The sequence below is a fragment of the Vombatus ursinus genome, unplaced genomic scaffold (assembly GCF_900497805.2).
Source record: "Vombatus ursinus unplaced genomic scaffold, bare-nosed wombat genome assembly UNPS02014779.1, whole genome shotgun sequence".
NCBI lineage: Eukaryota > Metazoa > Chordata > Mammalia > Diprotodontia > Vombatidae > Vombatus > Vombatus ursinus.
The window spans coordinates 21,901,089-21,913,922 of record NW_020954557.1 but is presented as its reverse complement, the minus strand read 5'-3'; the positions used below and the strand labels follow the sequence as shown (position 1 = coordinate 21,913,922).

General features: G+C 35.5%; 1 protein-coding gene across 5 annotated transcripts in view; it reads left to right on the top strand.

Annotated features, from left to right (window-relative positions):
• The window catches only part of NAB1 (NGFI-A binding protein 1), a 57,490-nt gene extending 45,028 nt beyond the window's left edge, over window positions 1–12,462 (top strand). For 2 of the 5 annotated variants that reach the window (XM_027865880.1, XM_027865876.1), the window contains exons 6-8: window positions 3,310–3,472; window positions 6,134–6,256; window positions 8,863–12,462. In XM_027865880.1, coding sequence (XP_027721681.1) covers window positions 3,310–3,472; window positions 6,134–6,256; window positions 8,863–8,951 — 375 coding nt within the window. In that variant the 3' untranslated portion in view covers window positions 8,952–12,462. The remainder of the gene's footprint in view (window positions 1–3,309; window positions 3,473–6,133; window positions 6,257–8,862) is intronic. The other 3 variants (XM_027865879.1, XM_027865878.1, XM_027865877.1) reach the window with 3 other exon arrangements.
• The last annotated feature ends 372 nt before the right edge of the window (window positions 12,463–12,834 follow it).

The following is a 12,834-nucleotide window of genomic DNA, read 5'->3' as shown; positions in this document are numbered from 1 at the left end:
CATTGAAATGTTGATGGACCATATTTAGTGTTGCATACTCTGCTTTTTTATCTTAAAGAAAATAGTTGCAAGACAATCATATGAAAAAAACATGAGATTTTTAGTAGACTGCAAGCTTAATATGAGTCAACAGTGTAAAATGTCGGCCAAAAGAGCTGATGTGACCTTAGGCTGAATTATGGGAGGTATGGTGTTCAGTACTAGGGAGGTGATAGTCCTATTGTATTATGCCCTGGTCCAACCACATCTGAAATACTATGTTCAGTTCTGGGCATCGTATTGTAATAAAGATGTTGATAAGATAGAATGGAGGAGGGCAGTCAGGATGGTAAATGACCTCAAGATATTATATAGTTAGCATTTACATAGCACTTTAAGATTTGCAAAGTGCTATATATAAATGTATATATCTTGTGAAGTAGGTACTGTTATTTTATCTATTTAACCCATGAGAAAACTGTGGGCTGAGAAAGGTTTAAGTGACTTGATCATGTATCACATAACTAGTTAAATGTTGGCAGCTGTATTTGAACTCAGGTCTTTCTGACTCCAGGTTTCACATTCATATCTACTCTACCATCTAGTTGCCATATCATATGAGGATCAGTTGAAGGATCTGGGGATCTGTAATCTGGAGCAGAGAAGACTTTGAGGGAAACAGGATTTTAATCTTGAAGTATTTGAAGGTCAGTCATGTAGAAAAGTGTCACATGACTTGTTCTACGTGGCCTCCGAAGGTGTGTGTAAGTTACAGAGAGGAAGATGTAGGCTTGATTTGGGGAGAAACTTCCAAATAATTAGTACTATACACAGATAGAATGGACGGCCACAGAAGGTTATGATTTCCCCTTTCCTAGATACACTTCAAACTAAGAGTATGCGACCACTTGTTGGTTATATCATAAAGCAGATTGTTTTTCAGGTGTGAGTTGAATGTATGAATAGGATAGGAATAAGGACTTGGACCTGTGATTACATTGGTTAAAGGGAACTCCCAGGTGTGGAAATTCCCTCTACCAATGCAGGAAGTTTCCTTCACAATTGAGAGTCTTAGAAAGTTGCCTAGACTGAACAAGTCTTTGGATATGAATGTAATGTAATACTGTTGTGCTATAAGAAATGACAAGCAGTATGATTTCAGAAAAACCTGGAAAGACTTATATGAACTGATGTAAAATGAAGTGAGCAGAACCAGGAGAACATTGTACATAGTAACAGTAATATTGTAAGATGATCAACTGTGAATGACTTAGCTATTCTCAGCAATACAGTGATTCAAGACAATCCCAAAGGACTCATGATGAAAAATGGTGTCCATCTCCAAGGAAAGAACTGATGGAGTTTGAATATAGACTGAAGCATTCTCTCTCACTCTCTCTCTCTCTCTCTCTCTCTCTCTCTCTCTTCTATTTTTCTTCCACAAAATGACTAAGATGGAAATGTTTTGCATGATTGCACATGTATAATCTATATCAGATTGTTTACCGTCTTAGGGCAGGGGGAGAGGAGGGAGGGAGAGATAAAATTCAGAACTTGAAACTTTAAAAAAAAATGTTTAAAATTGTTTTTACATGTAATTGAAGGGGAAATAAGATATTATTTTTTAAAAAGTTGCCCAAAGCACTGAGAGGTAATTGATTTGCCCAGGGTCACACAGCCATTATGCATCAGAGGAAGAACTTGACCCCAGGTCTTCTTGGCTCGAAGGTCAGCTTTCTACCTATTGAGCCACTCCCTCCAGGTATATGAATATATTTGTTTGGAGTGTATGTTTTTCCTTTTGAGTTACTTGTTAATTTTATATTTTTATACTTGTGGCCTTACACAGTTAGGAGGTAATATAGACAGAAAGAAAAATTATTGCTTTCCATTTCTGAAGTTTTTTTTAGTATCTTATGTGAAGGCATTTAGTAATTTCCAGAGAAAAATTACAAAACTCTGCAAGACTTTCAACTGTGTATTTTCTGTATTGAAAACCAAGACTTTGGGGGAAGCCAAGTGGCGCAATGGATAGAGCACCGGCCCTGGAGTCAGGAGGACCTGAGTTCAAATGCGGCCTCAGACACATAACGCTTACTAGCTTTGTGACCCTAGGCAAGTCACTTAACCCCCATTGTCCCCCCCCAAAAAAAAAGAAAACCAAGACTTCTTTTCATTACTCAGCACATCATTTACAAATATTATATCACATGTAGCACTGTTTCATTTAATTTCAATATCTTAGGTAAATTCATATTGGGTTGATTTTAGCTGTTTCCTCCTCAGCAGAACATCAAAGATAAACCACTTGGAACATAATTCATGAAGCTTCAGCCTGTTTTTATTTATGACAGTGCAGGAAGAAAAGCTGAAGAAGCATTTGGAAAAATGATTCTATATACTAGCAAAACAATTACACATTTTACCTTGATCTAGGAAGCGGAGTGTTTTGATGGGATTTGAAATCAGAGGTTTTAAGTTTGGGCCCCAGCTCTGCCATCTCAAGATTTTTTTTTGACTTTGGGCACATAATTTAACCTCTCTGAACAATTCAATTCAATAAACATTTATTTAGCACCTGCTATGTACCAGACATTGTGCTAAGCACTCACTCTCTTCATTTACGGAAACTATATGCCCCCTACTTAACAAGCTTGTTGTGAGGATCCAGTGAAATTGAGGTCAAGCACTTTGCAAACTGCAAAGTGCTATTTAGATTTGAACTATTATTAGTTTTTAGGGAAATGCTTCAGTCCTGCTCTGCTCCATAAAGAAAGGGAATATCCTCTTGCAGTGTGGAAGTTGTTCAGTGTCATTCTGTATTGTTTAATTTCTGTGAGAGGTAAATTGGGCTGATTTTTGTAGATGGAAGTTTTACACCTTTTCTCTCTACAGCCATAATGTCCTCCTCTATTTTCAGAATCCGTGTAGTATCCCAAAATAAAGATGCCAGGATATCGCCCTCTGTGTTGGAAGAAGCTCCTAACAGATGCTGCTGTTTCATTTAGATTTCTTAGGAAAAGAATCTTTAAAGGGGACTAAGTAGCTTGTACCACAATCCCCAAGACCTTTTGCTTTTCAATTGAGAGAGGAATCCTTTTTATAGACCTTGGAAGACAGCTTGGTTGCCAAAAATCCATTTGGTGTTGTAGCATGATAATATAGGCATGCATGCATATTTATGGAGCGTGTGTATGATATATGAAAGTGTGAACTTATTTTAATGAATGCAAAATATATTTGCTTTGGAATCTTAAATTGGCACCTTCAAACCTTTCAAGAGCCTGATCTAGACATTTTTAGTCACTGATTTTATTTTTGCTTTATTAGCAGCCTGAAAAGGTGATGGCAAAACAGATGGAGTTCCTTTGCGCCCAAGCTGGTTATGAGAGACTACAACATGCAGAGAGGCGATTGTCTGCAGGGCTTTATCGGCAGAGCTCGGAGGAGCACAGTCCAAATGGCTTACTAGCAGATAATTCAGACGGACAAGGTAGAAGTGCTACCCTGCCATGGTATTACAACCAGGAGTAATTATGAATTTCAAAGACAAATGGACAAGAATATTATTTCTGCTTGTCTTGTTTTCCAAATGGTGTCTTAGAGGTTTTACTTCAAATTATTTTTCATAAATTGTTCCATTTTTACAAAGACAAAGAAAAAGCTGCTTAATAAAGGCTTGACATTTAGGTTTTTAGGATTCATTTATTTATTGATAGGAAAATTTTCTTTGTTTCCTTTGATCTTCTCCAATTTTATCTGACACATGTGATTGACATAGATCTTGTAAAATGTGTGGGTGGAAAAGGGAGACTTAATGAATGGAATAAGAATAAATGAGATGCCTTATTTCCCCCAAAGATTTGTTGACCAGAGTGAATGCCCATTTTTCTAAGAGGGACCAAAGGGCAGTATTACTTCGACTTCAAAAAAAAAAGCCAACAGTGAAACCTGTTGGGTTTTGGTATTTAGTTTCTCAGGAAGTAATGGTGGCTGTTTCCAAAGCAGTATGACCTCTCCATTAGAATGGACAAATGTAAAGGACAAATTAGGTTTTATTCAATGGCACACATAAAATTACTTGTCCTCTGAAAATATGATCTATGTAGTATACAGCTTCATGTTTTAAAGATTCATGATTTCATCTGTGTGGATACTCCCTCCAATGATATGATCATAACCTCATTAGACCTGATAAATGGTTATCAGCACTGGCTGTCAGACACAGAAAAAAATTATCACCCTGTGGCCAGGCTGGTCTTGAAGAATCTAGACTCTATAGAGACCCTATCATGAGAAATCAGAGTAGGATTTGGACTTTTTTTTTCTTTTTCTCAAAAAGAAACTAAAGTGTGGGATTTGGGGGGTGGGTGTAAAGTTGGGAGAGGATTCCTAAGAGAGAAATGGCTCATGTCTGTATTTATGTTTTTGTACTACATTTCCCTGTCCTTTCCCCATAAAGATTCAGAGCCATTATCATTTCTTTGTGAACCTATCAGTACTACACTTTCATCTACCACAGTTGTTGTTTTAGTCCAATAAGAAGAAACAAAGCACTACATATTATTGGAAGAGGATTTGAGCATTAAAGCTGGAAGGAAAGAAATTCTTTTCTGTTTTTTGTGTTTTATAAAATGGTTTTCATTGAAGTCTCCCCGTGTCTCTCTTTTCTGTCACGGGCTTAATATTAATAGATATGCAATGAAGGCAGACTTATGAAGAATTGTAAATTTAGGAATTGGTATGAAGTCAGAGATCTGAATATTTTAGTGGCCGTAACCAAAAATTACTTTCCTTGAGAACTGTTAATTTTAGACCTAACAGGTTTGCTTTTAAAATAAATGAGTAGACTTAAATTAAACACACTTACATAGCTTCCAACTTAGTATATCCATAGAGAGAATCCCAGAAGAAAGGATAGCAGCATGTGGAGGTCATGTGTAGCCAAATGAAAAGAATCCCTTTTACAATGAGGTTAAGGAATAGTATGGGAAAGAACTTTCATTGCTGATGGAAAGCATCTATTCAGAGGCTTAAAAGAAAGCTTTAGTTTTCATGGGTAGTCTGTTGGCCCCTCTGGAAGAAAAAAAAAATCAGTAAAAAAAAATGTAGTATTATGAATTGCAAATGTGTTTTGATTTATGGGAGTATATATATAATTTGGAATGTACCATTTTTCAATCATATCTCTGGACTCTCATTCTCTTATGCACATTCTTGTGGTCTTTCTCTGTAACAAACTGGTATTTTTTTTAAAACTGCATTTGGCTTGAAGCCACTTGCAGTACTTTGCAATACACTGAAAAATTAGGACACCTTTTTGACAAGAGCTGTAGCAAGAAAATGCCTTAAGTAGGAAATCTTTTCTTTTTTTTAATATGAAGTGGGAATAAGGATTGGGAATCTCAATTTTTAGCTCATTTGTTGTGAATTTTGTTAAAAATCTAGTAATTTGTAGCACATGGAACAGAATTATACTTCTCAAAATTTAGTAAAATCCTGCAGAAGAGGCAGTTTGGTCAAGCAAAAAGAATCAGAGGGCCTGAGATTGAATCCTGGCCCTGCTATCTATAAAGAAGATCAAGTAACTTAATTTCTATGGACCTGTTTCCTCACTTTTACATGGTGGTGGTGGTGATGATGTTGGATTGTTGTTATTCAGTTGTGGCCAACTCTCCATGACCTCATTTGGGGTTTTCTTGGCAGAGTTACTGGAGTGGTTTGCCATTTCCTTCTCCAATTCATTTTGCAGATCAGGAAACTGAAGCAAACAGAGTTAAGTGACTTGCCTAGGGTCACGTAGCTACAAAGTGTCTGAGGTCAGATTTGAACTCACGTCCTCCTAACTGTAGGACTGGCGCTCTATCCACCTCACCACCTGCCTGCCCAGTGTTGGTCTAGTTGCCTCTAAATTTCCTTCTAGCTCTTAAGTTATCTATGCTCCATGAACTTGATTCCCTCCCCCCCTTTTAAACAATTATGATTTTTTTTCTCAACTACTGTCAAAAAGTTTCTGGTGCTACTTTTTTCCTTAAAAAAAAAAACTGCTGTAGCTCTACACCTTACTTCTCCTTCTTAAAACTTTTTTTTTAATGTAAAGAATCCTGGTTTTGTATAATATAATTTTTAATATGGTTTGTTTTCTTTTTTTCAGTAGGAGAAAGACCCTTGAATCTCCGAATGTCCAGTTTACAAAATAGACAGCCTCCACATTTTGTGATGGATGGGGAGCTGAGCAGACTTTATTCCAGTAATGAGGCCAAGTCTCAGTCATCAGGTAAGAATACAGGATATGTGATGAGAAAGAACTTCACTTATCTCTTAAGTTCTTTTCTTTGAAAAAAATCATAACCAGAATTGTGCCTCAAAGTATCACATGATTTTTTGCTAGTTTTTTTTTTTCTGGAAGTCTGTCAAGTATAATAAAACATTCTTACATATTGGCATTTCCAAATTAAGGGCACATATATAGCAGAGACAAGATTTTAGGACATGGCAGGTTAACAGTTTTTATGTGTTGTTGCATCTGCTCTCTGGTGATGGTTATATACATAGATAAGCTAACCATTAATTTCATTGTTTTTAATGTTGTATCTTTAGAGACAATAGTAGATAGAGAGCAAGTCTTAGAGTTAGGAAGCCTGGGGTTAAAAATCACTTAAACTTTCAGAGCCTCTGGTGACTCTCTCTAATACATCAAATTGCTGAAATGGTGCTGACTTGCACTGAGAAGGAATTGTTAACCTGGAGCTTCCTATATTGATGAAATCACAGAGCCAATCAAAAATAAATTATTCTGCTTATGTGGATCGTAACTTTAAAGTGATATGGAATTGACTACACTTACATGTGTGTCTATATGTTAAGAAAACTCAGTATACAAGAATTTAAACTTCTCAAGCAGATTAATAAAAATGGGATGTTCATAGTACCAAAATTTATTTAATTAGCAACTGCTAATTAATGATAGTACACGTGTTTGTTTTCATGTCAGAGTTTATTGACTATTTAGTGAGGGGAAACAGTTAAAATAGCTGTTGAAACCACTGCTAACTGAAGATCCATCAGAAAAAGAGAAAGTATCTAGTTAAATTGCAAATTGAATTTGGTTAATTGGCCTACTCCAACACTTAATATCACAGATGAAGAAACTGAGGTTCAGAAAAATCATAACATGGCGATTATAATGTGACTTAATGAGGGGATGGGAATATGCTTAAGAGGACAGAAATTAAGAGTTACACCTAACTTGTCAGTAATATCCATGTTCCTTAAAGTTAAGTATACCTGTATGGTGTGCTATTAGTAGTTGATATTGAGAGGTTAGCCATTTACTTTACTATAAGCAGATATCGGTAAGGCAGAAAGCCTTAATTAATTCTGAATGCTGTGATTTCTGTTCATAATTTTTTCTTGGATTTTTTTGGGGGAGGAGGGGAAGTAAGTCACTTAATAAGAGTCTGGGAATGCCATAAGGAAATTGGGGAGATTAAAACTCTCTCCCTGTTACCCTCATGGATTCCACCACATTTAAGAATGATATTGCTTTCTTTAAAGAACTTCTTTTTTTCCTCAACATTTTGCCCTAATTCCCATTATGTGAAAAGCTTTCTAAATAGGAACAGTTCACATATCTTTGGTTAGGTATGTCTTGCATCCTTATAGATATGTACTTATATACTTGTTACATAGACGTAATTGTACTAAGGGGTTGATAGAGAACAAAGCAGAGGAGTTACTGACCCGTTGGAAAGCCCCTGTATATTCCAGAAAACTCTGTAAGGTGAGTTCTATGATTTTAAGGTAGCTGTTAGTTTCTGCTGGGATTTTTAGGATACTTGGTAAGCCAAAACAAAAATAGCATTAAGTACTAAATTAAAGATTTCATTTTATCTTTGTGTAAAATGTGAAGTGTATTATGTATATATTATTCCATAGAATGCTTTATTGTTAGGTTTACTTTTTAATTAGTAAAGGAAGGAGAGGCCTCTCTAGATCCTTCACCTTCATGTTGTGTAGTTAGGAAAATCTTTTAAATATTCCTGTATTTTGGGACAGCTAGGTGGCGCAGTGGATAGAGTAGGGGCCCTGGAGTCAGGAGTACACTTAGTAGCTGTGTGACCCTGGGCAAGTCACTTAACCCCATTGCCCAGCCCCCCCCAAAAAATATTCCTGTATTTCATTGGGCAAAATGTTTTCCTCTCACAATTTTTTCAACCTTTCCCATATGTTTTTTGACTAGAAACTTTGTAATTGTATATTACCCTTCGATTTTATTATATCTTGTATTTTTTTTTTTTTTTAAGAAAATAGCCTGTTAGAGAAATGAAAGAGATCATGGGTTAGAGAGACAGCATGATGGATTGGGTAGAATGTTGAAGTTGGAGTCAGGCTAACCTAGGTTTGAATGCCACCTCTCACACTCTCCACCTTTTTGGCCTTGGGCAAATTACTGAACTTTCTCATCTGTAAAGTGCAGATACCTACCCCTGCAGGGTAGTGATGATGCTCCCATGGTATAGTGTGTATAAAATGTGAGAGGTAGTATGGTACACTGGGAAGAGTGAGGCTGAATTTGAGATTAGAGGATTTGGAGTGAAATTCCACCTCTGCTCCTTTTTACCTTGATGTCCTTGGGCAAAGATACTTAATCTTTCTGGTCCTCAATTTCCACACCTGTAGAATAGGGTGTTAGACTTCACTTAAATCAATGATCCATTGAACTTTAAAGTGTCATATAAACAACTGTTATTCAATTGTATTTTTCATGACAATCCTGATATAAGCATTTGTATTCTTTCCTAAAATTTGTGTATATAGTTATTGTATAATTAATTGATCCCAATACTCATAACATCTTTCTTTGTTTCTATTTTCATGCAGAAAGCCTTGGGATTTTAAAAGATTTTCCTCATTCAGCTTTTAACTTAGAAAGGAAAGTCATAAAAACAGAGCCTGAAGATACAAGATAGCCATGATTCTCTCACTGTACCTTGGAAAAAATGGCATCAGATCTGAGGATAAAGCTACAATACAAAAACAAGCCTTAATAACCAATGTTGCCTCATTCAAGTCAAACAGATTTCATAGCCAAAGCTTAAGGACTGGTACATTAGTCTGTGGAAACTGAGTGGGGAGGGTGGGGGGGAGAAGGGATAACAAAAACATCACAATCTAGAACAGTAATATCAGTAAATACACATTCCTGTATAAGTTGTTTCATTATGTGGGGATGCTTACAAATTAATATTGTAGGCATCCGTTATTTAAGAATGTAAAATGTATTTGTATAACTTATAAAAGTAAACTCTAGGTGTTGAAACATGTATTCAGTCCAGTAGATGTGGATACAGTTTATTTTACTTGAAATTTCAACGTCTGCTTTAAATGTATCTAGCATAAATATGATTGTTATACATCAGAATTAAGAAATCTATGAGATTATAGGAAAGAAAGATAATTAAAGTGACAGGTAAACAGCAAGTTTACTTTATTTGGGAAAATAGAAAACAAGTACTTCATATTTTAATGAAGTTTGAATGGCTATTACCTTTGATAAAGCCAAGCTTGTTTTAGAGGAGATATATATGTGTATATATATATATGACATTTATTAATGTAATGTCATTTTACCGGTTTCATCAGTGTACTTTTAAATATTAATCAAGCACTAGGGAAAAGCCAGAAACAATATGGTGGCTGCCATGTGGACATGACCTACAACATTTGGCCTTTGCATAGCTTAACTATTAAGGCATTTAAAAAAAAAAAAAAAGATTGGAATATCTTCCTTGGACAGAAAACTTGAGACAGATAGACTGATGTGCAAATGGTCTGGTTTCAGTATGGATGTTTCAGAGCACTAATGTGGATCACAGAAGGAGTTCATCTAGAAGGTGATAAAGATATGATGGATAATGGCCAGATCCATATACTATTACTGAAACAACTTTCCTCTGTATCTTGAAATCTTTCTCTGTCTGCAGAGGTGTATGTGAGAGACTAGATGCCAATAGGAGGTGCCCTCCTGCCCAAATGATGCTATGTTTTTACCAATCACTGGAGACACTGTGCAGACATTCTTTTCTACATGTGCTTTTAGTTGGTGCCTGTATTTGTTATTTATTTTGCAATTTAGTTTTTGTTATACATTTCATCTCTTCAAATGCTTTTTTTTCCTGAGAGTAATAATAACTTGAATGCATTTCTGTTTTTAATTTCCACTGTTTCATGTAAGGCTTTTGGCATGCATATATATATATATAGCATATTCACATGCTTAGAACATATATATGCCTATCTATGTAAGAATAAGAATTTCACATTTGAATCCTTCCCCCATGATAAAATGCAAATGGGGCTTTTTCCAAAACATATTTTCTCCATTGCTTTGAGAGATAGTAACGAGGACATGGGTAATGGGCAGATCTCCATGTTTTTACAGAGTAACTTAACTCTTGGTTGAGAACGTGACATGCTCCACAAAATTCACCTTTTCTGTCTCTAGTTCAGTTCTGCATTGTAGATATGTAATAATTACTCAGTCATCATGTATGTCATACTAAAATTTGTCAGCCCAGTGTTAAATGAGGTGTCTGCACTGTAGTTCCTGCTCACTGTAAATGTGTATAATTGTTTTATCACTTTTGATTTGTGGAACAGCTTTATAGTGGAAACACCAGTCAACAACTTTTCTATTATTAAAAGGTGGTTTTTCCTCCCTAAATGGTTCATTGTACTGTATGTAGTGTTTTGGCCATTGGCCAAGCTTTTTATGTATGCTTCAACTTTGTTGCTAGTTTGAGGTTGCAGATATGGTTGTCTTTGTTCACTGTTTGTGTAAATAGTATAAGTAGGATTTAAATAGAATGTTTCTTCAGTTTTTAATATTAGCCATTAGCACTGGTTAGTATCTGAGTAGTTTCATGAAACGTTTCACGTATTCTAATATGTTTGAGAGATTTTGTGAGGTTACAAAAAAAAAACCTGAATATTATTGTTCAAGTTTATAGACAGTAAGCAACAGATTTTTTTTAAAGATGCAGTAATCTTCCCTCTAATATTTGTCACAGTGCCTGTGATCAAAAGATGTGCATGGACCAAAAGACTTATCTTTGAATACATAGATATGTATGATTGGTTAGCTTCGTTTGCTAATCTTTCAAGTAATGATGAGGGGAACACCTCACAAGAAAAATTTCAGTAAAATATAATTTTTATTTTGTAAACACTAATGTATTAAATTTGCTATACATTAAAGCATATAATATATATTTTTATTTGAATTGTAAATATGATTCAGTTGTCTTAGCAAGTTCACTATGTTGTAGAATATTTTCTCCAAACAAATTCTATTGGTTACTTCAGTATCACAACTCAAGAGGGTTAGTGCCCCAATATATGATGCTTTACCATGTGAAGTTTGTAGCTCTGTGACTTATTGAGCCTGTCCACTGATGAAAAGAATGAGGATGTCCAGGAGCACATTTGCTTCCTGTGGTAGTTTTAAAAAAAAAAGTTTTAGCATTTCGTGTATTTCTAGCTTTTAAGACAAACTGAATATTTTTCACCAAATGGCCTTTCCAACTCCTAGTTATCTGTTTAACATCTATTATTCCAAGCAGTAAGTTTCATAGTATCTAGAGATTGATTCCTTTAAAAAAAAAAATCAGCAGACTTTATATTTCCCAGTATAGGCCTTTGTTGACCACGGGTATTCAGTAAATTCTGTTGAGTAATTTTGCTGCTAGACTGATTTTGGTCATGATTTCATTTGAACACTGCTTTCATTTGAACACTGCACCTACATCTTCAGAAGTGAATCATTCCATTAAGGCACTCCTGTAACAAACTAGCAGCTCTGTTCGCTAAAGAATACAGATTCATTAAGTAGGAAATAGCTAAAGTTAGCAAGAATTTGGCAAGCATTTGGTATTTACAACAGCTTGAAGCATATGACCAAAGATGGTAGCTGCTGCTTAACTAAAGATCAGGGTATGTCCCACCTGTGCATGTGAGAAATTTAGGAAATCTGTTTCATTTAAACTTTGTCAACTTATGGGCATCTGATTAAAACTATCTTCATTATTACTGAAATTTTTTGAAGTGTCAAAAAGTAGAATACTATGTTCTAAAAGTTTTTTTAATGTATTAATTTTTAAACCAAACCATTTACTCATTTAGTGGATTTATAAGATTGCCAGCACTTCACAATGGGGAAGAGACAAAGCTAAGAATTTTAAAGGCTTGCCTCTGCCAGAGCCTTTTCTTGGATGTGCTATATATAGAGTAACAAAGCATTTAAACCCTCTTATCTTCCCTTAGTCTTTTTTTGCTCATTCTTACCTGGCCTCTAAAAGAAGGGGGCCAGGGCAGAGAATAAGTATTCATTAGCTTAGAGGATTTACCTTTGAAATGTTAATCCCAAAATGTTGAAGGTTGAGTCTTCTAATATGCCAAATAAACACTTCCTTTAACCAAGAATTAAGGCATTTTGTTGCATTTGCAATAAAAAAAATTTTTCCCCCTCTATTTCAATTCATGTGAATAATGGACATGTTGAGGAGGCTAGTATGGTACAGGGGAGAGAGTGCTAAATTTTAGAGGGCCTCTGAACTCTCAAGCTTTGGACAGTTATTTAACCCCTGTGCCTGTTTACTTATCTATAAAGTGAAGTAGTGGCACCAGCTTGATCCTTGAGGCTCCTTCCAACTTAAAGACCACGGTTCTATGAATCCTTCACTTCAATTTCAATATCCACTTATGAAGAATTTCTTGTTGCCATCCTTCCTTTTCCTGCTTATTTTTCCCCTAAGTACTGTTCAGTAAAGGAATGCCTCTCTCTGCCCTTGATGC